Source organism: Carcharhinus amblyrhynchos, chromosome 28 (assembly GCF_965287045.1).
Source record: "Carcharhinus amblyrhynchos chromosome 28, sCarAmb.v2.hapA, whole genome shotgun sequence".
Taxonomy (NCBI): Eukaryota; Metazoa; Chordata; class Chondrichthyes; order Carcharhiniformes; family Carcharhinidae; genus Carcharhinus; species Carcharhinus amblyrhynchos.
Window position 1 is genome coordinate 16,792,251 of NC_137351.1, and position 27,642 is coordinate 16,819,892.

Below are 27,642 nucleotides of genomic sequence, written 5' to 3' on the forward strand. Positions count from 1 at the left end.
ATGAAGCAAAGATTTTTACACATTGCAGACGAGCGACACATTCTCTACACACACTTTCACTATACTCACCACATTTCACAATTTCTGCTGGGAATTCCTTTGAGTTGTACTTATGGAAATCAACATTTTATATACCATGGAAAGATATATATTGCCCTGATTGCGAATGTCAGTCAGCTCACCCAGCAAGCAACACAAATTCATCCCCATATGCTTTGGTAACAGGGATAAATAAAGTACTTCATAAAAAAAATTTCCCATAAAACATCTTAAATCATTTACTCCAAAAGTTAAATAGCTGCTCATCTTGGCCTCTTCACGTTTTGACAGGAATTGTAAAAAATTTACAATTATATCACCACATGCATTGAAAAGACAGAGTACTCAAACAAGCAGACACACAGCAGGTGCACTTTGAGGTACATGAAATGATGGATTTTAATAGGAAGAATGAAGAAACACAGTATAACTAACTGGTATAATTTAAAAAACGTGTCCAATTCTGATGCAGAGGAGTTTTACTAGAATTTCAAATACGGTGGCCATCAGTTACTTGGACAGTGATTGTAAGGGGAGATATAATTAAGATGTTCAAAATAGTGAAGGTTTTGATTAGAATAAGGGGGGAGAAATCTTTTCATGTCAGTAATCAGTGGACACAGATTTATATAAATATGGCCTTTCAGCCCCTCAAACCTATTCCAACATTTAGTAAGATCATAGCTGGTTTGATAGTAACCTCAAACCTGCACCCTGTCAACCCCAATAACCTACCATCCTTGCTTATTAAAGATCTATTCACATTTGCCTTAACAACATTCAAAGATTCTGCTTCCAGGACAAGAGATCCAAAGACACTTATCCCTTGAATAAAAAAGAGTCAGTTTTAAACGGGCGATACTTATTTCTAATCAGTGAGTGGCAAAGGAATGAGAGATGGAGATTTATTTTGGGGCTCAACTTTCAGGAGCGTGTCAAAAATTCATTACACCCTCAGAAATCGCAATATTACAACCGAGTCAAGGTTGATGTTGATATCTTTCTACAACGTGTGTGCTGTATTTAGACAATGAACATAAAGCCAATTGTAGCATTCTCTTTAAAAAAGAGAAATCTTAGTTATATAATGGATAAAATCTAATATTTTTGATTAAGGGTGGAGGTTGCCAGAAGGACATGATGTCTTTCTGTTCCGAAACAGACCTGCCGAGTGGGTTGACTGGAATAGTCTTTTAGGAAAAAAATCTCTTATCAGCATAATCGAACGCAAACAATACTAGAACTAACAGCTGTTAAAAATACACTGTACAGTACAGCTTTATTTTGGAAATCTGTTGTGCTCCACCTTGAACAACAAAATTAGGGGTTCATATCTACCACTTCCCACATAATGATCAAAGTTTATCTACATCATTGGGAGCAAAAACAAAAATGGTTAAGGCAATTCACACAGGAAAAAAAAACAAAACAGCAAATTGCCACTATGTGCTTGTGCATGTTCTAGCCATTGGTGATACAGTTCCACAAGGAGCTAATCTGTACGTAACCTCTCCATCGCAGTGTGCAGAAACATCACAAATAGACAAAAATAATTGACTTGTGACAGTGCATTGTCATCTGATAGATAAGTGAGAAAATAAATTGAAAATGAAAATTGAGAGACAGTAGTAGTAAACTAACAGATTGTGGGAATATTTAAGGATGAATTTATTTTTTAGGTAAATGTCTAAGGCTGCAGATGTTGTCTTCAGGATGTTGATATTTTGCATGTAGATCACAATGGGTTCCCCAGGAAGTAATTTAAGTTTGTATAAACTCAGCAGAAGATGCTGTATGTAGAACAAAGGATGTGTTAGCTGGAATGAATGACTAAATGTATTGCACTGGCCAAAATTAATCAGTTCTGTCTAGTTTCAGTCCTAATTCCACTCACCTCGGTTTGGGAGAGGAGTAAATGGAATGCTCTGAGAAAGCCTCATCAAATTATTCCTCTCAACGGCTGTTAAAAATAAAGATACACAAATCTCAATTAGTCAATTCATTGAGAATTTATCACTAAATATGTGTAATGTTTATATTTCTGTAATACTGACCTGAATAGTAATAATTTACATCCAGTACAGGCTTGAAAGGAGACCCAATCACTAAGAGGTGGAAAAAGAAAAATATGATTTAATCCTTTTCAATTAAAGATGTGGATAGGCCTTGCTAAATTGCCCCTTAATGTCAGGGAAATTGGCCATGCTAAATTTCCCCTTAGTGTCAGAGGACTAGCTAGGGCAAAATGCATGGGGTTATGGAGATGGGGCCTGGATGGGATTGTGGAGTGTCCAGATTCAATGGGCTGAATGGCCTCCTTCTGCACTGTAGGTTCTATAACTGGATTCTTGTGACAGAAGAGAAGTTTTCTTTCCACAAATATGGGAATAAGATTATAGTTGTCCCTGAAGAATGCAACTCTTCAAAAACTTTGCTTCGTTCCAAAAACAAATGGGCAGCACGTTTTAGTTCACTATTTGGTGTAAAAAGCTGAGAGAAAATATCAGTAGATCTCACCTCCCATTTTCTTGTGCCTTCCATGAGATTGATGAGCATTGTAAAAGTGTTGTGCTGAAACAAATGGAAATTAAAAACATTAAAATATATATAAATAAGGAACTGCTACACTAGACTTTAATAAAACAGAGGGGCTCGGAACACATACCAGAATACGTAGACTGCATGAAAACCATTTACCTTATTTTTAATAATACACATTATTTTGAATCTTACATACCATTTGGTGTTTTAGTATAGATATTGTAAACACATTTACACAATGGTATCTGCAGAATAACCTGCAATTTCTGTGAAATAACGAAGCAGCAAGTTATTGGTGGTAAATATTATCACACTTGTGACTATAAGCAAGATCTCTGCTGTGTTCTTTGACTGAGTGATAGTTTTGTTGTAAAGGTAACTTCTGCAGATAGCTGGTCTTGTATAAATACTTCAGGTGTTGCTCAAAACCCGGGGCAGATTTTTGACACACAATGCACATAATGAGGGTAGAAGGATTATTTCCCAAACAACTAAGATATGCAAAATGACCTGCTTGAAATGAGTTGCTGATGTTTTGCCTGTATGGGGCAAATCAGTTGTGTAGAAAGAGCACTGCAATATTAAAACAAAGTTAATGAAAGAAAAGGATTAAAGTATTTGTAAAGGGCATGTTCCAAAATTCACTTAAAAAGAGAAGGAATGCAATTATGCCTTTAAAGTAAGGCACATTCACTTACAGAGCAGAAAACAAATTGTAAGGCGCTTAGTTGTAAAAGGCTTATTGGAATTAGGTCTCAGAAGTTTATGCCAGATCCTGAATATTAACAAAATACACTGTTTCCCTTATATAAATCAACTTGAGCTCTCAGCATCAACCAATTTAGTATTCATTAGAATGTGGGGCACAAGTACAAAGTAGCTTGGACATTAAAACAAGATTGATGTGCCATAATCAAAGCATAAAAAAAAGGAGAAAGTCAAAAGCCAAGGCTCACAGCCTTGCAACAAAGTATTATGATTGATCATACATTCTTAAAATGCAACAAATTTTGGACAACAAGTGACATTAATTACATTTCAGTTTGGATTTAAGGCTTACCATTTAAGGCATCTTCACCAGTAGCCCTGAAATACAGAATAAAGAGTTTATTTCTGGCCAACAATATTGAAACCAATTTAATTTTAATTGATTAAGTAAACATATGGAAACATGATATCTATTCAAGTAGTTTTCTTAAAAATCCATGTGACACTCATACTGAAGTTTTAATAATTTTGATGAGTACATTTGATGCAACACATTAAATTTGAGTTGAGTCATTACTTTCCACTGTTGTAAATTTATACCATTGAACAAATTAGCCTTGTATGCTGTAACAACTGACATTCTTCTTTACAGAAAGATGTCCTATTCTAAGGAAATGAGATTTTGTTATTGCAGCAGCTAAATAATGGAGTAAATACTTCTGAATGAACCAGCCTTTTGAATAGATGCTTTACCAATTAAACCATAACTTTGATCTGAAAATATTAACATTTTTAATTTCAGTTCTTCAAGGAGAGTATAACTAAAAATATTGTAAATCTGAAATAGATAAACTTCTCATCCTTAAACTTAAAACATTCTTTGTTTGCCAAAGTTGAATAGCATGGCCCATATTTACTAGTTTACTTAACTAAATCATGCTCAATGTTGCAAATTAGCAAATGAGAATTATCAGTGATATTGACATTGTAGGTATCAGGGCAGGAAAAGAATTGTACTCAGAAGATCAATAGGGTCATAGCCAGTACATGTGGGTGCATTCAAACAGTACCATGTTAATACTGTAGGCTGCAACTGTAAAGGAGAATCCCTGCCAATAATTTACATTGGTAACTTCAAGCAAGCAGCATAATGCAATACTCGAACAAAACTATTTACATACAAACATACAAATTATGAGTACACCATCCACTCCTGAGAGCCTGTTCTGCCATTTAATAAGATTATAGCTGATCTGCTGTAACTTCAACTCCACATTCTTGCCAATCTGCCCATAACCTTTCACCTCCTTACTCATCAGGAATCTATTTAACTCTGCCTTATAAATATTCTAAGACTCTGCTTCCACCACCTTTTGAAGAAGAGTTCCAAAGACCCACACCCTCAGAGCAAAGATTTCTCCTCATCTTGGTCTTATATGGGCAACCACTTATTTGGAAACAATGATGCCTCGTTCTAGATTCTCCCAAAAGGATTCTTCCCACATCCACTCTGACAAGTTCCTTCAGGATCTTAAAGGTTTTGATCAAGTTGGTTCTTACTCTTCTAATTCCAGCAGATACAAGCCTAGGCTTGATCAGCTGGGCAAGTGGGCTGGGAAACGGCAAATGGAGTTCAATACACATAAATGTGAGATGTTGCATTTTGGAAAGTCAATTCAAGGTAGGACTTTTACAGTGAATGGCAGGACCTTGGGCAGTATCGTAAAACACAGGGACCTTGGAGGTCAGCTGCACAGTTCTAGAAGGGTGGAATCACAAGTAGATAGGGCAGTGAAAACAGCTGTTGGCATGTTGGCCTTCATCAGTCAGGACATTGAGTATAGAAGTTGGGAAGTTATGTTGCAGTTGTACAAGACGTCGGTGAGGCCACATCTGGAGTATCGTGTTCAGTTTTGGTCGCCTTGCTATAGGAAAGATGGTATTAAACTAGAGAGAGTGGAGAAGAGATTTACAAGGATGTTGCCAGGAATCAAGAGACTGAGTTATAGGGAGAGATTGAATCCTTTTGGGAGACTGAGGGTAGAGGTGTATAAGATCATATGAGTCATGGGTAGGGTGAATGCACTCAGTCTTTTTAACAGGGTTGGGGAATTAAGAACTAGAGGACATAGGTTTAAGTTAAGAAGGGAAAGAATCAATGGGAACTTGAAGAGCAATTTTTTTTTTACGCAGAGGGTTGTGCGGATGTAGAATGAGCTGCCGGAGGAAGTGGTTGAGGCAGGGACATTGACGTTTAAAAAGGTATTTGGATAGATACATGGATAGGAAAGGTTTGGAGAGATATGGGCCAAATGGGGTTAGCTTAGATGGGCATTTTGATCGGCATGATTCAGTTTGGGCCAAATGGCCTGTTTCCATGCTGTAGATTCAATGATTCTATCCAACTTTCCTCATTAGGCAACCTACCTATTCCAGATATTAGTCTAGTAAACCTTAGCTTGACTAAAGTGAACTGCTTCCAAAGCATGTACATCCTTCTCTAAATAACGGGTCCAATATTTACACAATACTCCAGGTGTGGTCTCACCAATGCCTCATATAATTGAAACATAACTTCTCTACCTTTTGTACTCAATTCCCCTCACAACAATAATATTCAACAGCTTTCTTAATTACTGCTGTATATGCATACTAAGCTTTTGGGATTCATGCACTTGGAAATCCAAATCCCTCTATATCTGTGATGCTCTGCAATCTCTTAAACAATACGCTATTTGATTCTTCCTGTCAAAATGGACAATTTTGCATTTGTCCACATTATATTCCATTCGCTAGATCTTTGCTTATTCACCTAACCTAACCTATCCATATCATTTGTAGCTTCCTTTAGTCCTCTACAGAACTACTTTTCCACCTATCTTTGTGTTATCAACAAATTTAGCAACCGTATCTTTGGTCCCTTCATCCAAGTCATTTATATAAATTGTAAATAGTCAAGACCCCAGCAATGATCCCTTATTTCTTGTGAAGCAAAAAAAGACCCAATTATGTCCACTCTGGCTAGCCAATCTTCTATTCATGCCAATACATTGCTCCTACACAATGAAACAGCATCTTATCAAATGCCTTCATGAAATCCAAGTATAGCGGGTCCACGGGTTCCCTCTTACTTCTTCAAAGAATTCCAATAAATTGGCTAAACATGATTTCCCATTCACAAAACCATGTTGGCTCTGTCTGGTTACCTTGATTTACTTTCGAAGTGCCCTGCTAGAACGTCTTTAGTAACAGCTTTTAACATTGTCCCTACAACAGATGTCAAGTCTATTAGAGTCAGAGGTCTATAGCATGGAAACAGGCCCTTCGGCCCAACTTGTCCATACCGCCCTTTTTTTTTAAACCCCTAAGCTAGTCCCAATTGCCCGCATTTGGCCCATATCCTTCTATACCTATTGTATCCACGTAACTGTCTAAACGCTTTTAAAAGACAAAATTGTACCCGACTACTACAGCTCTATGGTGGCTGGTAGATATTGTCATGTAGTTTCTTGTTTTCTTCCTTTTTTGAATAAATGAATTTACACTAGCTATCTGCCACTCGAATGGAACGTTTCCTGAATCTAAGGAATTTTGGAAAATGAAAAGCAGCGCATCAACTACCTCACCGGGACTTCTTTTAAGGCCCTAGCATTGAATTAATCAGGGCCTGGACATTTGACAGCCTGTAGCTCCAACAGTTTGCTCAGTATCACTTCTCTGGTGATTGTAATTTTCTTGAGTTCATCCCTCCCTTCTAATTTCCTGATTTATAGCTATTTTTGAGATGTTCTTTGTATCCTCTAGAGTGAAGACTGATTTAAAATACTTGTCCAATTCATCTGTCATCTCCTTATTTCTCTCTGTTAATTCTGCAGCCTCATTTTCTAAGGACTAATGCTAATTTTATTAACTCTACTTTACTCTAAAATATGTGTCTTTATATTTCTAGCCAGCTGTCTCATGTATTTAAATTTTCGTTCCTTATCAATTTTTAGTCATTATTTTCTGTGTTTTATATTCTCTCCAATCTTCTGACCTGCCATCCCCCTTTGTGCAATTACATGCTTTTTAAGTTTGATGTCAACTAATTTTTTTTAAATTAACTACGGATGGTGGATCCTCCCCTTGAAATTTTTCTCATTAGAATGCATCTATTCTGTGTATTCTGGAATATCCCCTTAAATGTCTACCCTGTATCTCTATTGATCTATCCCTTAACTTAACTGGCCAGTTCACTTTCATTCCCTCATGACTGCCCTTACTTATGCTTAAAATATGAATTTTAGGCTCACTCTTCTCTCCCTCAAATGTAAAGTTCAATCATTTTAAGTGCTATGATCTGGATTATTTGTTGAAATCATTATTTCATCCACTTACATTTGACAGCTGGTTGCAATGTGTTTGTCTTCAAGACGGTCCTATAAAGAGAGAAAAGTATTTTCATAATATATTGAATATACTGGTACTGCACTCAGCACACTTTGCTTTAAAGCCTTGTTCTCATGTATAAGGCTGAACTACATTGGGTAAAAGGTGTGTTATACTGCAAGTTACAAAATCTGAATCTGGAGGAACTTATTCAAAATATTTAAAGCCTCTGCTTCTACCATCTTTTGAGAAGGAATTTTCTAAAGACCCATGACCCTTAGAGCAAAGATTACTGCTCATCTCGATCTTAAAAGGCAACAGCAAGGAGTCATGAGGAAGCAATGGCATAGTGATATTGTCACTGGACTAGAAAGCCAGAGACCCAGGCTAAGGCTCTTGGAATCTCAGCTTGAATTCCACCATAGCAGATGATGAAGTCTGAATCCAATTAAAAGTCTAATGCTGACCATGAAACCCATTGATGGACAGAGAAATGGCAGATGGAATTTAATCCAGACAAATGCAAGATGATGCATTTTGGTAGATCCAATTCAGGTGGGAGCTATAAAATAAATAGTAGAACAATCATGAGCATAGACACACAGAGAGATCTGGGAGTACAGGTCCATAGACCCTTAAAAGTGGCAGCACAGGTGAAAAAGTGAGTGAAGAAAGCATATGTCATGCTTGCCTTCATCAGATGGGGCACTGAATATAAAAGTTGGCAAATTATGTTAGTTATATAAAATGTTGGTTAGGCCACATTTGGAATGCTGTGTCCAATTCTGGTCGCCACACTACCAGAAAGATGTGGAGGCCAGGATGTTGCCTGGTATGCAGGGTACTAGCTATGAGGAGAGATTGAATATACTGGGATTGTTCTCCCTGGGAAGATGGAGGCTGAGAGGTGACTTGATAGAAGTTTATAAAATTATTAGGGGTATGGATAAGGTGAACAGTTGGAAGCTTTCTCCTAGGACAGGAATGACAGTTACAAGGGGGCACAAGTTCAAGATAAGGGGGGGAAGGTTCAGTAGAGATGTGCAGGGGAAGGTTTTTTTTACGCAGAAAATGATGGAGGCCTGGAATGCACTGCCAAGTGAGGTGGTTAAAGCAGACACATTAGCAATCTTAAAGACTTATCTGGATAGACATGAACAGGTGGGGAAGAGGGATACAGGCTGTTGATCTAGATAGGACAACGTGATTGGCACAGGCTTGGTGGGCCTAAGGGCCTTTTCCTGTGCTGGACTGTTCTTTGTATAGAGAAGGAAAGAAGAGAGTGCAGAATGTAGTGTTACAGTCACGTTCTTGCATCAATTGATATGTAACCTCATATTTTTTGTTATCTTTTTCCCAGTGGAAGATGATGAAAGACATTATGTCCAGGGTGCATGAGGTCCTTGATTTTACTGACAGATTGTCCAAGGCAGCGGGAAGTGTAGACAGAGTCAATGGATGGCAGGTTGGTTTGCCTGATGTGTTGGGCTTCATTCACCACCCTTTGTAGTTCCTTGTGGTCTTGGATAAAGCGAGAGCCATACCAAGTTGTGGTACGACCAGAAAGTATATTTTCTATGGTGCATCTGTAAAAATTGGTGAAAGTTGTAGCAGATATGCCAAATTTCCTTAGCCTCCTGAGAAAGTTGGTGGGCTTTCTTAATTATAGTATCTGCATGGGCTGGGGTTCAGGACAGATTTGTGGTGATCAGGACACCAAGAAACTTGAAGCTCTCGACCATTTCTGCTTCATCCCCATTGATGTAGACAGGGGCATGTTCTCCACTAAAGCCAATGACTATCTCCTTCGTTTTGCTGACATTGGAGGGAGAGATTATTGTCGCTGCATCAGTTCACCAGATTCTCTATTTCTTTCCTGTACTCGGTCTTGACATTGTTTGAGATCCAACCCACTATGGTGGTATCATCAGCAAACTTGAAAATCAAGTTAGAGGGGAATTTGGCCACAGTTATACAGGTAAGGTGCATAGTAAGGGGCTGAGGACAGTCTTGTGGAGCACTGGAGTTGAGGATGATCGCGGAGGTGTTGTTGCCTATTCTCACCGATTGCTGTCTGTGGGTTAGGAATTCTAGGATCCAGTCTCAGAAGGAGGAGCTGAGCCCCAGGCCACGGAGTTTGGAGGTGAGTTTTGCAGGAATAATGATGTTGAAGGCTGAGCTGTAGACAATAAATAGAGTCTGACACAGGTATCTTTGTTATCTAGGTGTTCCAAGTTGAGTGCAGGGCCAGGGAGATGGCACTGAAGCAGGCCTATTGTGACGATAGGCGAACTGTGGTGGATCCAGGCAATCGGGAAAGCTGGGATTGATTCGTGCCATGAATAATCTTTCAAAGCACTTCATAATGGTGTATGTCAGAGCCACCAGACGATAGTGATTACGACACGTTGCTTGGCTTTTCTTTGAAGCAGGGAAAATGGTTGGCTTCTTGACGCAGACAGGAACTTCAGATTGATGCAAAGGGAGGTTAAAGATGTCTGTGAATATCCCTGCCAGCTGGTCTGAGCAGGATTTGGGTGCTTTTCCGGGTACCCTATCCGGGCCAAGTTGGGGTGTGGGTAAAAGGTAGGGGAATGACAGTAAGTCATTATGCTCATTTGAAGGTCTGTGCAGACATGATGGGCCAAATGGTCTCAGACCAGCTGGCAGGGATATTCACAGACATCTTTAACCTCCCTTTGCATCAATCTGAGGTTCCTGTCTGCGTCAAGAAGCCAACCATTTTCCTTGCTCCAAAGAAAAGCCAAGTAACGTGTCTTAATCACTATCGTCCGGTGACTCTGACGTACACCATTATGCACCATAAAATTCTATGAGGCCAACTCTGATTGGTCTAGGCATTGGCATAGGGAATGGACAAAGGAATGGCTGTCAACTAAACTTCTCTTTAGTTGAAAAAGGCACAATACTTACCCAAGCAGCCCCTGCCCGCAAAACTCTAATCAGTTTCCAACACTAAATGTGACTGTGCTTTGACAACGCTGGCTAAACAATCCTATGTTAAGATGTCACTGAAAACCAATTTAAGGTCAATCAATGAACGTTCAGAGACTATTTCTTTGGGTGGATGTAGCTATTACTAGGAAGCATAACTATAAGGCTCATGGTAAGAGATAGGAGGGATATCCGGAGGTAGATTCTTTACTCAAAGTGGCTGGGGTGTGGAATGCACTGCCTGCTGTGATACTGGAGTCAGACACTTTAGGAATTTTCAAGCCATTATTGGATAGGCACATGGAACACACCAGAATGATAGGGAGTGAGATAGCTTGATCTTGGGTTCGGACATAGCTCGGCACAACATCAAGGGCCGAAGGGCCTTTACTGTGCTGTACTGTTCTATGTTCTATGGGCTCACAGGGTGGTTCACTTACACATGCTAGAAGTCACATACATTCACACACAGGGCCCTGTCCTTTGCAGACAGTGCACTCCACGCACTGTGCCTTTTACAATTAAGCAAAAGCTTGGGGTCAGCCATTATCTAATTCATTTCTCATGGCAATACCTGAACCAAAGTCAACCTGCTCAGCTTGAACTTGAACTAAAGCTTGGCAGTTAATTGTTTCCTGCTGCATTCTCCATGACAATGCTTCTATCACTCAGTCCTCTTGCCAACAAATCAGCACAATCTTCCCATTCTTCAAACTGCTGTTCCCTATACTACTGGTAATGTGGTGATCTGGCCTGGTGAGTAGAAGACTAGCATGTCTCCTTTTCCAGCAATACAGTTTGGAAAATTATCTAACCATCTTTAATCTTCAAGCCATCACAAAAATTAATTGAATCAAAGTAATAAATCAAAAAAAAACTCAGGTTTAATTTTGAGGTCTAGTAGCATTGTCCTGGTCTGAGATAATATTGCCTCAAAATGCAGATACATTTTTTAAAACATTGTTTCTCCAATCTTTGCTAAAAGGCAATTTATCAATTAACCCAAAGTGGCTAATGTAAAGCTGCATGTGTTTCTTACTACTTCCATCAGGAAAAAGATACAAAACAGCTTCTTCCCTGCTGCTGTCAGACTTTTGAACAAATCTACCTTGCATTAAGTTGATTTTTCTCTACACCCTAGCAATGTCTGTAACACTCTCCTTTCCTTCTCTATGAACAGTATGCTTTGTTTGTACAATACTTTTCACTGCATGTTAATACATGTGACAATAATAAATCAAATCGTGTAACTGATTAATATGTTTCATTGCAGTGATCCATTGCTGGGAAAAAAATGTTTAAGTGTGGTTTCACTTTCAAGGTAAACAACTGGCTGCTCAACAATCAGTTTCTTTGCCAGAAATGACAATGCTGTCTAGCGAACAAAAACAAATGGGCTCTCCAGGGAGGAAACATGCAGCTATATTCACTCTGGAGATAAATGAAAATGAACTTTACTAAAGCATCATCTGAAAACTGAATGACAAATACCGGGTCGGCCAAATGACACTGGATAGAGTTCATTTATTCTGCAGAGAAAGAAGCAAGCAAGCTTCCAACGCAAGGAATCAAAAAATCATACAAAAATCAGATAAAAGTGTAACTGAGAAAGCATTGGGAGATAAGTAAAAGCTTCTTTTTGAAAATCTAAATATAATTAGTTGTTTCCCAAGATTTCTTGCTAAATAGTTTGATTTGATTTATTATTGTCACATGTATTAGCATACAGTGAAAAGTATTGTTTCTTGCGTGCTATAGAAAGCATACCGTTCTTGGAGAAGGAAAGGAGACAGTACAGAATGTAGTGTTACAGTCATAGCTAGGGTGTAGAGAAAACTCAACTTAATGCAAGGTAGGTCCATTCAAAAGTCTGACAGCAGCAGGGAAGAAGCTGTTCTTGAGTCAGCTGGTACGTGACCTCAGGCTTTTGAATCTTTTTCCCATGGGAAACGGGCCATGCAATGACTGGCACACAGCTTTGGCAGACCTTGGGAGATGAACAATTAAACTATGGAAACACTACATTCAAGTGTTGAATGTTATCTGAATGTTAGGCACAAAGTCACACAGATTTACAGCATGGAAACAGGCCCTTCGGACCAACTTGTCCATGCCGCCTTTTTTTTTAAACCCCTAAGCTAATCCCAATTGCCCACATTTGGCCCATATTGCTCTATACCCATCTTACCCAAGAAACTGTCCACATGCTTTTTAAAAGACAAAATTGTACCCGCCTCTACTGCTCTGGTAGCTTGTTCCAGACACTCATCACCCTCTGTGTGAAAATAGAGCAGGCAAACCTGTTCTGCGTAGGATGATGTGGAGATGCCGGCATTGGACTGGGGTCAACACAGTAAGAAATCTCACAACACCAGGTTAAAGCCCAACAGGTTTATTTGGTAGCAAAAGCCACTAGCTTCCGGAGCGCTGCTCCTTCCAATTGCACTCCAACCATTATTTTGTAAATTGAGTGTGTCTTTATATGCCCTGTTTGTGAATAGAACTCCCATTCACCTGAAGGGGCAGCGCTCCGCAAGCTTGTGGCTTGTTCTACCAAATGAACCTGTTGTACTTTAACCTGGTGTTGTGAGACTTCTTACTCTATTTAGGATGATCAGTTTAAGGTAACCCAACCTTGTAACATTAGAGGACATCATACAATTAAAAGGAACAACCCTTTCCATCATTAAGTTGTTCAAAAAGATACGGTGAAGAAAGTTCTACCAAATTAGCTCCTGCCCTAATGATAGCAATGTAGACTGGATGGCACTTTAACCTGAAACACAGAAATCCTCCCTCTCACCAGCATGACTGGCGACTTCCAACTAGATTCCAGGAATATTAATTAGGGATGGGTCAAGAGAAAGACAGTGGTATATGCATCAATTCCGTGCACCCCAGAGGATCAGCCATGGTTGCTCCAACCTCTAAAACAAACTAATGGGAGCAGTCTTTGTCATGACATTTGCTGGAAGGTCTTTCCTCATGCCCAGGGCAAACTGCAACCAAACAAACGGGATTCCTGGCTATTCTAAACTTGAAAAGCCAACTGCATATTCTGAGACAGAATATGGATGCAGTAGAAGATCCTTTCAACAAACTACTGACCAGCACTGTGAACACTCCACTCATTTCTGTTTTGGGATCCCAGTATGAGAAAAATAGGCAAACTCATTGCCATTTCCAAATTCAAATCTTAGCGCTTCACAGCGATAGAATTTGCTTGATAGAGAATGGATATGTGGTCTCTTTCTGAGAGACATTAGTTGAGTTCAGAAAGCTTAGTCAAGACTTGGGCTCTCCTAAAAATGACACAATCACGAGTTAGCTGTATCACAGAATCGCTACAACATAGAAGGCCCATTGTGTCTGCACCAGTTCTTCAACTGAACGTTACGACTTAGTGCCAGTCCCCTGCCTTTTCCCTGTAACCCTACAGGTTGTTTCTATTCAAATAATCATCCAATGTCCTCTTAAATGCTTCGACTGAGCCTGTCACTCCACCATACTTCCAGGTGGTGCATTCCTGATCTGAACCACTCTGTGTGAAAAATCACCTGATTAATAGTTATCTTAAAATCTCCCCAAATGCTGACTGCATCATCCTATTTCATGACCAGCACTATTGGGGTGGCCCAGTTGCTTGTGGTAACAGGGTCCAAAAAACACCACTGTTGATAGGTCACTCTACCTCAGATTTAATCTTCATCTGAATGGCGCCGCCTACACCTTGAGGTTATTGGGCTTGATTTTGAGTTTCTCTTGCACTCCTGCCATTGAGCCAAGTGTATCTTTGAAGCCACTCATATCTGTTTAGGACATGCGGTAGGTCTGCCTTGGCACCAGCCAATCTGTTTACAGAGCTTCAGTCCAGCTTGATCTTCTCCAACCAAAATGTCCGAGAGAGCCAGGAAGTTTCCTCGGACCATGTGGAGAGATAGCTCCACTGTTTGTCCATTCAACTCTACCTTGACAACAATGTAGCCTTTCAGAGGCACAATTTCTCCCACACATGTTCTTAAGGTTACATTTGCTGGCCTTAAAAGGTGCTTTAAGTTTCTGTTGATACAGGGTCTCGGGGATTAAAAATACAGTGGCATCTGTTTCAACATCCAATTTTACTGCTTGTCCACTCAGCGAAGAGACTTCCCAAAATCAGTGTGACTCCCCTGAAATATTCAATCTTAGCTCCTCATTAGATTTCAGAAACACCTCTTTCTGACTGCTGTCATTCTCGTCAGCCACGTAATAGATTTATTTTGGCTGAATTTGTCTTATTCCTCTTTTTGTGTCCAGGTTCTTTTTCTGTCCAGGGAACCCTGATCCCTTCCAACAAGCTCTTGCAATGTGGCCAACCGTGCCACAATTCTTGCACTGGCTGTCCTTGCTCCAACAGTCAGCCAGTCAATGGGCCACTCTGGTACATCGGTGGTATGCCAGCAGTCAGGTAACCTTCCTCTGGGTGGCACCCACGTATAGACTCTCATGTCAGTTCCAACTGTGAAACCTCTCTAGCTGAGAGCCTCATCAAGACTGTAATTTCCAGAGTTGTTCTTCAGCTTACGATGCACTCAGAGAACAAATGCCACTGCATTGCCTCATTTTGTAACCCACAGACCAAACAACCGCACAGAGCGTCATCGAACGATTCACCAAAATTCAACATTCAGCAAGGCACATTAAGATGGCTACAAATGGAAACATTCTCAACCTTTAATTGGTTTCTTCGATGAAATCTGAACCATTCCACAATAACCAATGGCTTCAGTGAATAACCTTCATGGGCTTTCACCAATACTCAAAGGTTTTGGTTTGGGGCTTCTCTGACTGGACCAAACTGTGGAGTAAGCTAACGTTTACTTCCAATGGTGCTGAGAAAGGTTGAGATCACGAGTTCCAGTGGAATTTTATTTGCCTGTAAGAATATGCATAGGAGCTCCAATATTCAATTTCTTCATCAAAAGAGCTTATGGCTCCAAAGTGACCCACTCTTTTCCTTGTAGGTTAGGGGGAGCTACGCAGCACTCCTCTCAACAGCTTCCTTTTCTTCCCAGCTAATTTCGGGAGGAATTAACTGATCTCCAGGATTTCTACACCCTTTGCTGATTACTGGCTGTGCTTTGTTCTCCTCACTTGCTGTGTGTGAACACTGTAGCTCAGACACTGCCAACTGGGACCTGCTTGCTCTGTTCACTGGCCCTTCTGTTTTTTTTTATCCTGCCTCATTGCCAGCTTAATTATTGTGCTGTCTATGGCTGCACGTTGCAGAGATCAGTTCAACTCAGGAGGTCCACACCAATTTTGCTACCAGTGGATAGGTTAATTTTAGGTGTGCAATGTACAGGCTTCAATCCCCAACTGCCAGGAGGCTGCGGAGAACCCGATAACGTAATGGAATGACCACATGGCCATACTCTTAAAAGGGGCCACACACAGTAATTTCCCAAATATATAACGGTATGGGTTATACTGTTTATATATTTGGATATATAACAGTATGACCCATTCATGACACAGACGCCTGAACTAATGATCCAATGATGGGAGTTCAAACTTCAGCACGGCATTTGGGAAATTTAAATTCAGCTAATTAAATATATCCGGAGTACTTCAGTTTTGCTTCTACAATCCCAGACCCACAACAATGTGCTAGACTCTTAATTGCCCTTCAAAGCAAGGTATTCAACTGTCCAAAAAAAAACAATCAATATGAAAAGCTATAATTCAGGTGGCCTGAGGCAGTTCACAGTGCACCATCATTTCACCAAGATTGGTGGCATAGTGGACAGTGAAGAAGGTTATTGAGGATTGCAGCAGGATCTTGATCAATTGGGCCTGTGGGCTGATGAATGGCAGATGGATTTAATTTAGATAAATGCAATGTATTGCATTTTGGTAGACTGAACGAGTTACTCAGTTAATGGTCGGGTGTAGGGGAGAGTTATGGAACAAAGAGGTCTAGAGGTACAGGTTCATAGCTCCTTGGAAGTAGAGTCACAGGTGGACAGAGTGGTGAAGAAGGCATTCAGCACACCTGGTTTCATTGGACAGAACATCGATTACAGGAATTGGGACGTTTTGTTGAAGTTGTACAAGACATCGTTATGGCCACACTTGGAATACTGTGTACTGGTTACACTAGTATAGAAAGCATATTAAACTAGAAAGAGTGCAGATTTACAGGGACTTGATGGTTTGAGTTATAAGGAGAGGCTAGGATTTCTTTCTCTGGAACGTAGGGGGCTTAGGGGTGATCTTATAGAGGTCTATAGAATAATGAGGGCACAGATCAGTTAGATAGTCAATATCTTTTCCCAAAGGTAGGGGAGTCTAAAACAAGAGGGCACAGATTTAAGGTGAGAGGGGAGGGATATAAAAGGATCCAGAAGGGCGTTTTTTTCACACAGAGGGTGGTGAGTGTCTGGAACAAGCTGCCAGAGGTAATAGTAGAGGTGGGTACAATTTTGTCTGAAAAACCATTTAGACAGTTACATGGATAAGATGGGTATAGCGGGATATGGGCCAAATGTGGACAGTTGGGACTAACTTAGTGGTTAGAAAAAAAGAGGGGCATAGATAAGTTGGGCCGAAGAGCCTGTTTCCACACGGCAAACCTTTATGACTATCATCAACTTCTCTCAGGCGATTAGGGATGGGCACTAAATGCTGGCTTTGCCGGTAACAGTCAAACTCCATAAATGAAAAATAGTCACACTAACGACGTTATTTGGTAACAGACAAAATCAGACTGACCAGCAGGGAAGCCTTTGAATCCTCCCGGTGGAATGTTACGTCTTCAGCTGAGGCCCTGATCCAGTCTTTAACACCCCGACCTTGTACTGAAGTAAACAAAAAAAGGATTAAGTTAACACTAAGACTGCTCTTTTCGTACAGGGCTTGATGCAGTCATGAGGATATCCTCATCTTGAAAAGCTAGGGAAAGGAATCGGAAGACCCTAATGTATGAATGTTGGCATATATCCAAGCACTTCACACGCTAATAAACTTCCTAATGTTAAAGCATTTCAGTGACCTTTCCCAGCAAATCAAATAGAATTTGCTAGTTTAAAGTACACTGAAGATCCTGTAGACGACAGCAATGGGTATAGATATGCTAACAAATATTTTAACAAGTGCGCTCAGCCATTCAGACCTATCTATGGTAAAAGCTTTTAAATTCAGTGCTAGTTGAATGCAAATCAAATTTTAACAGCTGATTTGCACAAAAGACAAACATTTTTCTGGTGCTCATTACATTACCTATCTGCTACAGTACATTGAGTTCTTTAGTAATATTTAATCTCAAGTTTAATGTAGAAAATGGAATATTCCCAGCAAAAGAGTATGTTTAATTTGAAGTACTCTTTCTACTCCAGAAAGACAAAAGAAAATCACGTCACTCTCAGTTTTGCTGCTGAAAAGAAATAGCCTTTAGAATCAGGAACGGATTGCACATTCAATGGATCCAACTCTGATCAGCTAAGGCCAATAACACTAAACTTAAAGTTTATTTATTAGGGTCACAATTAACACTGCAACGACGTTACTGTGAAAATCCCCTTGTCAACACATTCCGGCGCCTATTTGGGAATTTAGCATGGCCAAAGGCTAAATCCAAAAATGTGCGAGTTGGGTTGATTGGCCAAGCTAAAATTGCCCCTTAGTGTCCTGAGATGCGTAGGTTAGAGGGATTAGCGGGTAAATGTGTAGGGATATGGGGACAGGGCCTGGGCGGGATTGTGGTCAGTGCAGACTCAATGGGCCAAATGGTGTCTTTCTGCACTGTAGGGTTTTTATGATTCTAATGCACTTAATCAGTACATCTTTCAGACCGTGGGAAGAAACCGGAACACCTAGAGGAAACCCAGGCAGAGAACATGCAAACTCCACACAGACAGGGACCCAAACTGGGAATCGAATCCAGCTCCCTGATGCTGAGGCAGCAGTGCTAACCATTGTGCCACCGTTGCCTGTGTGAGGTGATCGAAGATCAGACTTTAGATCTAAGATCAGACTGATACTCAAACAAGAATGTGCATCAACCAATAGAACCATAGAACACTATAGCACAGAAACAGGCCTTTTGGCCCTTCTTGGCTGTGCCGAACCATTTTTCTGCCTAATCCCACTGACCTGCACTTGGACCATATCCCTCCACATTCCTCTCATCCATGTACCTGTCCAAGTTTTTCTTAAATGTTAAAAGTGAGCCCGCGTTTACCACTTCATCTGACAGCTCATTCCACACTCCCACCACTCTCTGCATAAAGAGTCCCCCCTGCAATATTCCCTTTAAACTTTTCCCCTTTCTCCCTTAATCCATGTCCTCTAGTTTTTTTCTCCCCTAGCCTCAGTGGGAAAAGCCTGCTTGCATTCACTCTATCTATATCCATAATTTTATACACCTCTATCAAATCTCCCCTCATTCTTCTACGCTCCAGGGAATAACGTCCTAACCTATTCAACCTTTCTCTAACTCAGTTTCTCAAGTCCTGGCAACATCTTTGTAAACCCTCTCTGTACTTTTTCAACCTTATTACTATCCTTCCTGTAATTAGGTGACCAAAACTGCACACAATACATTAAATTTGGCCTCACCAATGTCTTATACAACCTCACCACAACATTCCAACTCTTGTACTCAATGCTTTGATTTATAAAGGTCAACGTTCCCAAAGCACTCTTTACAACCCTATCTACCTGTGACGCCACTTTTAGGGAATTATGTACCTATATTCCCAGATCCCTCTGTTCTACTACACTTTTCAGTGTCCTACCATTTACCATGTATGTTCCACCTTGGTTTATCCTTCCAAAGTGCAATACCTCACACTTGTCTGCATTAAACTCCATGTGCCATTTTTCAGCCCATTTTTCTAGCTGGTCCAAATCCCTCTGGAAGCTTTGAAAACCCTCCTCACTGTCCACTACACCTCCAATCTTTGTATCATCAGCAAATTTGCTGATCCAATTTACCACATTATCACCCAGATCATTGATTATAGATGATAAACAACAATGGACCCAGCACTGATGATCCCTGTGGCACACCACTAGTCACAGGCCTCCACTCAGAGAAGCAATCCTCCACTACCACTCACTGGTGTCTTCCACTAAGCCAATGTCTAATCCAATTTACTACCTCTCCATGTATACCTAGCGACTGAACCTTCCTAATTAACCTCCCACGTGGGACCTTGTCAAGCTAAGCCAGAAACAGAGGGTGTATCTGTTCTACAGGGATTATTGAATCTTAGAAGGACACTACGGAGCAAACACATAGGAACATCATCACCAGCAAGTTCTGCTCTAACCCACCCTGACTTCAGAAATACAGCACTGCTCCTTCCTATTGCTGGGTCAAAATCCTGGAACTCTCTTCCTAACAGCAGTGTGGACGTACTTACACTACATGGACTACAGTGGTTCAAGACGGCAGCTCACCACTACCTTCTCAAGGGAAATTAGGGATGGGCAATAAATTTGGCTTAGCCAATGACACCCAGGAACGAAAAAATTCTGATCGGGTCATCGTTTGGATTTTTTTGGTGCAATTCTTGTTATGAAAGTTTTTTTAAATTTAGGGTGAAAGCTCAAATAAGCTGTCTTCTTGAATCTCAGTTTCTATCATTAATATGTTAATGAGCAGTTCAATTCACATCTTGTGGAAAATGAGCAGGTGGGTCATTTTAGGAGATTGTCAATTTGGCTTGATGTATTCTAATATCAATAGGATAGAGCAGACTGTATTCGTGCATTCTTCTGCTTTAGACTTGCACATCATTTCCTATCAGAGAGGTTGGATAAAGGCCTGTTTTTGGCACGCTCCGAATGTATGCTACAACGAGGATGGCACAAAAGTAATATAGCCAAATTAGCCTTTAATTTTATCACTGGAAATGGCAGGAAGAGATCAGGGAATGACTACTTGGGGAAATGTGCATCCTACTGCCCTAATGTAACAGCAATATACACTGCTACCATTAAACAGTCTAGTTTGATCAGTTATTTAACTCTCAGTAATAAAAATTCAACATAGAACACTACAGCACAAACAGGCCCTTCGGCCCACGAGTTGCGCCGGTCACATCAACACCTATCTATAACCCCCAATCCCATAAAACCCCATATACTCATCCAGAAGTCTTTTAAAAGACCCCAGCGAGTTCGCCTCTACCACCACTGATGGCAGCCGATTCCATTCACTCACCACCCTCTGAGTGAAAAACTTACCCCTAACATCACTTCTGTACTTTCCTCCCCACACCTTAAACCTATGTCCTCTCGTAGCGACCATTTCAACCCGGGGAAATAGCCTCTGAGAATCCACCCTATCTATTCCTCTCAACATTTTATAAACTAAGAGAAAGCTGATCTCAATCAACCATACTTCATAATACTTCCAATTATTACAAATTCAGAGCTGAGAGAATTATAGAATCCCTTCAGTGCAGAAGGAAGCCATTTGGCCCATCAAGACTGCACTGACCACAATCTCACCCAGGCCCTATTCTCGTAACCGTGTTAATCCCCTGACACTAGGGTCAATTTAGCATGCCTGATAAACCTAACTTAGTAAAAAATCTGACAACACCAGGTTTTAGTCCAACCGATTTATTTGATAATATTATCAAATAAATCGGTTGGACTAAAACCTGGTGTTGTCAGACTTTTTACTGTGTTTACGCCAGTCCAACGCTGGCATACCCACATCAAACCTAACTTACACACCTTTGGTACAGGGGAGGAAACAGGAGCACCCAGAGGAAACCCATGCAGACACAAGGAGAATGTGCAAACTCTACACATACGATAATCCGAGGCAAGAATTGAACCCAAGTCCCTGGCGCTGTGAGGCAGTGTGAGGCACTGTGGCACAATGCTAACCACTGTGCCATGCTTCTGTTTGTTGGAAATGTCTGTATAGCACACCCTGAAGCAGAAATGTATGGCAGGCAGTCCACCTTGGAGAGTTGAATACTTACAAGAAACTGCATGAACAGATGCCTCGGAAGTCAAATGATCTCCGTGAAGCTCAGCAAATCCTGCGTAAGAATTCACAGCTCTCAAATGATGGTCACCACGGTGAGTTCCCTGAAAAAGACATGAGGTTTTAATATACATTTCAAAAAGGCACAAAATAAAAAGAGGGAAAATGTCTCAAAATGTACCAAATCATGAACAACTCCGAAAGCCGATTTCTGCTCTTTCAACTTTACTGCTTCCCTTGTTCCTGATTTTGGCAACTCCAAGTTGTCTTTGTGGCCTAATGTAGGCAAAAATTTAGATTAATACAAAATTCATTTTATGGATGTTAATAAACTGAAGACACACCATGTTAGTAAAGTACATGCAATGTTGAAACGTTTCTGATCTGACCTCACACCATCTCCCCAATAATAGGCACAACAGACTGCAATATCATTGGAGCCAGAAACTTCATTCTACAAATGGCAGAATATAATTTTGATGAAGGATTGTATTTTACACTAGTTGATCTAAATGTATAACAATCTAAATGTTTATGTTCCAATCAATAAATCCTTGCTAATTAAACAATTGTTTTGAATTCCCATCCACATAAACAAGACCAAAGTTATGTGGAACTTGGCTGAAACTTCCACGGATTGGCAAACTTTATTGACATCCTTTAGATGTCAAAGCTAAAGCCAGTAAAATTCTTCTTTAAAAAAGCCACTATAAATCAGACTAACATATGAAGAACAGGGTATCTTTGTGATTCCTGTTCACGGAATTTGGTAAAAAACAGATTGCTAAGTACTAAAGATGTGAATTTGGATGTTTAACTTCAGCACAAAAGTTTCAAATTGAAGGTAAAACGTTTTCAGTGACTTCATCAAATCTGGTACCGAACTAGATTCACCCTTGGCACATAGATCCATCCAGGTTTGAGAAACTAGCTAGACAATGAGCAAAATATAGAAACACTTAAAACTGCTGGAAACCAAGCATCGGTCTGAGGTAAAATCTGAGACATTCGAGTAGATATTCTATAATAAGCTGCGGAAACACGATGCAGCAGCGTGCCGTTTTGTGGCAACGAAAATAGAGGAGACAGTGAAGGGCAAATTAAACCACGGAGAGGCCCAAGCAATGCACCAACAGTGAAGTCACCTGCAACCAGCAGAAGTCCCGCAAAGTTACAGTGGTACAGGAGCTCAAACCTCTCAATTGGGTTTTGTTCCACAGGTCATTCATCAGTCCTGCACAGTTCCCAATATTAATATGTTGTCCTCGCAATTCGATAGCCTGTATGAAGTAATCGTCCAAATTTCTTTGCCCTTTTCTGTATTGTTCATGGGTTTCTTTATTGGACATGGTGGCTGAAGCAAAGTCTCCTGTGTGCAGAGGTCCGCTCTTTTCAAACTGGTTCTCAAAGTGGTGCATAGGGCTCAGTTTACATTCAATGCTTCGGTCATGACTGTTGTCAGTGTCTGTGCTACTCTCAGTGTCAATGAATGCATGGTTGAAATATCCTTCAGTCTCAAAGCAAGCTGTGGTGGTAGCGTGGCAACAGAAGCTGCAAGCAGGATGAGAAGGACAGCAGCAAATTTCTTCAGGTAAAGCACAAACAACTTCACTATACTTACCAACAAAGGCCCCAAATTCAACAGAACTGCCATCAGCATCTATACCAGTTTTAACGGAGTTGCCTGAATCTGGTACAAGCGCCATCTGGCTTGTGCCACTTGGCTGAGATGGGGTACTAACAAAAAATTTGGCAGATGGGGAGGAGAGATTTGGTATGCTGTGGAATGACTTTCCTGGTTTCTGATCACTGGTCAGAGATTGGGTCTTTCCCAGCCCCATATGGCTTCTCTGTCGAAGTTCAGAGGGAGATGCTGCATTTAATAATAAGGCACAGCCTGAGGAACCAGCCTCTTCAACATTCAGTTCATTCATTTGGGAACCTGGAAGAAAATCTTGACCAAATTTCCTGTATAACACCTCTCTTTGGGAAGTGTTAACATAGGCTTGAAGAGAACCATCAGTACAGACAGTATCACCAGTGTCCATCCCTCGCTGAGAAAGAGAGGAGCCAAAATAAGTTCCAATGCTGTGCTTCTTTTTAAGTGAAGTTTTGATTGGGACATCTGAAAGATTGTCTCCAAGATTTCTTGAAATGCTTAGTTCACGAGTAATTTCATTGTGCATTTTTGTGGCTTCTGAAGCTTTCTGAGCAGTCAGTGCTTTCAACGTATCCACTGTGAGGGCAGAGAGATCCTGAAGGTGTCCAATTTGACCGTCCAATGTTTGTAACGAGCGCTTTATATAATTTACACGGTCACCTACTTCTTTTAATTGAATGGACATATTTTCAACTCTAAAGAGAAAGAGAAAGTATAATTCAATTACTTCACATTGAACTAAATATATTTTTATAATATTGCTAATTTCAAACATAAATACAACTTACATTTATAGCAGCTTTAACATAGAAAAAAAAACCTGAGGCTGAATCAAAACATGAATATCATGCCAGAGGAGATGATGTTTGGGGTGCACAGTGAGCAAAAAGATATTCAAGCAGTTAAAGAAGCCCTTGAAGAGGAGTTGCAGAAGTTTTTGCAGAAGATTCCTGAGCTTAGGTCTTGAATGACTGAAGGTATATCCACTAATGGGGCAAAGACAGGGGTTATAAAACAAGGCAGAGTTGGTAAAACAGAAAACTCTTAGTGAAAGGAACTGTGTTGGAAGGGCTGGAGGAGGTGTGGAGATAAGGATGGATGAGAGCATTAAGGGATTTAAACACAAATGTTGAAAATTTCAAATGGGAGACACTGGTGTAGCCAGTAAATCAGCAAAGACAGAAGCAATAAATAAAGAGGAGTTGGTAGAATACATGGGGATGAGTGTTAGATGATTTGAAATTTACAAGGGAGAGTTAAACATTGGAAGCTTGCCTGGGGGGGTACTAGAATAGACAAGCCAGGGGGTGGCAAAAGCACAGAGAAGTGTTTCAACAGCAGATGGGTTGTGTTTAAGGAAGATTGTAATTGTTTCAAAGTTATAAGTAGCAGTTCTTTACAGAGAGGAGATAGTGTCAAAAGTTTAATTTGTTGCTTAACAGGACATTCTAACTACACTGGCTTCAAATTCTGACATTAGGGGGAAGAGGAAGACATAGAATTCATGGCTTTCACTTTCCCAATGTTTAACTGGAGAAGAGTCCCTCCTTATGCTCCTCAGTTTGAAGTATGGAGTAGTCCAAATATGGTTTGACTGGGGCTTTTGCACTTGAAGATCTGAATTCAATCAAGAACCTTACTTTTTATTATTACCTCACACGTTAAAAATAGATAATGTCCAGAAAATCTAACCAATTAAACTCAACTTTCTACCATTCTCACATTCTGATTACTAATGGACACTATTAGCACCTTTGCAGCCTTCTGTACCTTCATTTACATTCCCTTTGTCCCAGTCCACCCCACCCTCACAGTATAAATCTCTGCTGATTCTCTTAGCTCTGACGAAGGGTCATTAGACTTGAAATGTTGGCTCTAGTCTCTCCCCACAGATGCTGTCAGACCTGCTGAGACTTTCCAACAATTTATTTTTGTTTCAGATTCCAGCATCCACAGTATTTTGCTTTTATCAACTTTATCCCTGCTGCACATACCATAAGGTAGCAAGTACAGCATTACACAGGAATCATTCCTGGAATGCACTGCCCAAGAATGAGACAGATTCAATCGCGGCTTTCAAACAGAAATTAGATAAATACCTGAATAGAAAAAAACTGTCAGGCTACAGGGAAAAGTGGGAGTAGAGAAATAGCTAGTACAGAGAACTAACATGGACATAACAGGCTGAATGGCCTCCTTTTGTACTGTAACCATTCTGCTGTAAAAATATCAACTTTTGCATCTTTTTTATGAATGTATCAATATATTGATTTCAGTGCAATGGTTCAGTTCACTTTCATAATCACAAGATTACAGATTTTATGAAATAGTTACACAAGGAATGAGAATGCACACTTATTTCAAATAGGAGACACTTCAGTAGAAAATTTGCTGTGAAGCATTAGTTGGCATATTCATCTCAATTATATAAACCCAAAATTTGAAATATTGAAAGATAAAAGCACATATCTAATGAAGCAGTCACTGAACTATGACGCCTTCCACGGAAGTTATTGCCAAATATAACAGCAATTGTTAAATCTGAAAAACAAGCTGCATTTTTGTTCAAGATAGGGAATGTTTCCTGGTTACATGTTCAATTCTTCTTTGGTCTTTTTGCCTTATTAATATTTTCCTGACGCTTTTGTTTTTTCCTTCTGCTCTCAATCTCTGGCCTCAATCATTTTTGCCAGTTTCCATGACAACACTGCGCTTGCTAAGAACAGTGGGGTTAGTGCCAAGATAACTGTTGAAAGGAAACCGTAGGGGTCTTTTTGCAGCCCATTCAACAATGTACTCTGCCCAACCTCCGATGTCCAACATTCTTGCTCACACCAAGATCTGCACCAACCGGAACAAATGCTCCAATTTCTTAATGAAAAACATCACAACCCCTGCCAGCAGTAGTTATGGTGTTTCATTACACATATAGGGGGTGGGATAGCGCAATTTTGGGTTTGGACATAGCTCGGCACAACATCGAGGGCTGAAGGGTCTGTACTGTGCTGTACTGTTCTATGTCTATGTCTATGTGGAGGTGCCGGTGTTGGACTGGGTGGGCACAGTAAGTCTCACAACACCAGGTTAAAGTCCACCTGATGAAGGAGCAGTGCTCCAAAAGCTCATGATTCCAAATAAACCTACTGGACTTTAACCTGGTGTTGAGAGACTTTTCACCAAGTTGGGATGTACAGTGGATCTTAGTAGGGAAGAATTGCTGTCAAGATTATGTTACAAGTCATCAAATTTGTATTGAATTTTAGTTTAAATAGTTACTAAGAAATAAACTTTTCAACAATGCTCCATTCATGAGATTCTGACCATCAGGTAAGCTGTTAAATTGGGGCCTTCTGGCAGTTCCAGTGATTAAAGATCCCACACAATTTGAACAACCAGGAATTTATCGCACCCCAGCCAACAAGCATCTCCAAGCCTCACCTTTCATCTCCTTAAAAGCAAATTATTGCAGATGCTCGAATCTGAAACCAAAAGTGAAAATGCTGGAAAATCTCAGCAGGTCTATCTGTAAGGAGAGGAAAGAGCTGACATTCTGAGTCCAGATGACCTTTCGTTAAAGCTTTGACAAAGTGTCATCTGGCCTTGAAACGTCAGCTCTTTTCTCTCCTTACAGATGCTGCGAGACCTGCTGAGATTTTCCAGCATTTTCTCTTTCCATCTCCTTGTGTTTTACAGCCTATGCTGTGCAGAGAACGAAAGGCAGATTTACGAACACAAGGCCCTGCATCAAAATAATCCACTGTATGTGGAAATGTTCGCTAAGAGTTTGATAATTGTGCACATTATCAATCTGGATCAAAACCAGGGCTTGGATTTCCCAATATTACTCCACATGTTATGAAATTAAAAGCTTTACCTTTCTGAAGTCAGTCGAATTCTCTCCTCGCTCCCTGAATGAAACCGATCCTCCTTCTCATGGAAGTACTTTTCTACACATTGCTCTTCAAAGTCATGCAATTTTTTCTGGTCATCCTCGCTTACAAACAATTCTGAAAAAAACAGAACAGGCAGATGAGATCTAAAGGATTTCCATCAAATTTAGACATAGGTTATAAGAGATAGTAGATTTATTAAACCAGAAACTTTCAAAATTCAATGCTATTTGAATAGAATAGCAGTATTGCAATACCAGATCATGGAATCACAGAATCCCAACAGTGCAGAAAGAGGCCATTCGGCCCATCAACACTGCACTGACAACAATTGCACCCAGACTCTACCCTGCTGCATTTATCCACCCATCTCCTTAACACTAAGGGGGCGATTGAGCATGGCCAATAAACCTAGCCCGCACATCTTTGAACTATGAGAAGAAACTGGAGTACCCAGAGGAAATCTGCGCAGATACAGGGAGAACGTGCAG

General features: G+C 40.3%; 1 protein-coding gene and 1 pseudogene across 3 annotated transcripts in view; both read right to left on the reverse strand.

The window, feature by feature from the left end:
* The window catches only part of trpm7 (transient receptor potential cation channel, subfamily M, member 7), a 144,524-nt gene that overhangs the window by 24,860 nt on the left and 92,022 nt on the right, over positions 1-27,642 (reverse strand). For 2 of the 3 annotated variants that reach the window (XM_080214103.1, XM_080214102.1), the window contains 10 exons: positions 27,136-27,268; positions 22,797-23,956; positions 21,783-21,877; positions 21,597-21,705; positions 17,365-17,450; positions 7,666-7,706; positions 3,641-3,666; positions 2,557-2,610; positions 2,094-2,144; positions 1,934-1,999 (listed from right to left, as the gene is read on the reverse strand). In XM_080214103.1, the coding sequence (XP_080070229.1) occupies positions 1,934-1,999; positions 2,094-2,144; positions 2,557-2,610; positions 3,641-3,666; positions 7,666-7,706; positions 17,365-17,450; positions 21,597-21,705; positions 21,783-21,877; positions 22,797-23,956; positions 27,136-27,268 (1,821 nt within the window). The remainder of the gene's footprint in view (positions 1-1,933; positions 2,000-2,093; positions 2,145-2,556; positions 2,611-3,640; positions 3,667-7,665; positions 7,707-17,364; positions 17,451-21,596; positions 21,706-21,782; positions 21,878-22,796; positions 23,957-27,135; positions 27,269-27,642) is intronic. The other variant, XM_080214104.1, reaches the window with a different exon arrangement.
* On the reverse strand, positions 25,858-26,084 carry LOC145359495 (small integral membrane protein 15-like; annotated as a pseudogene).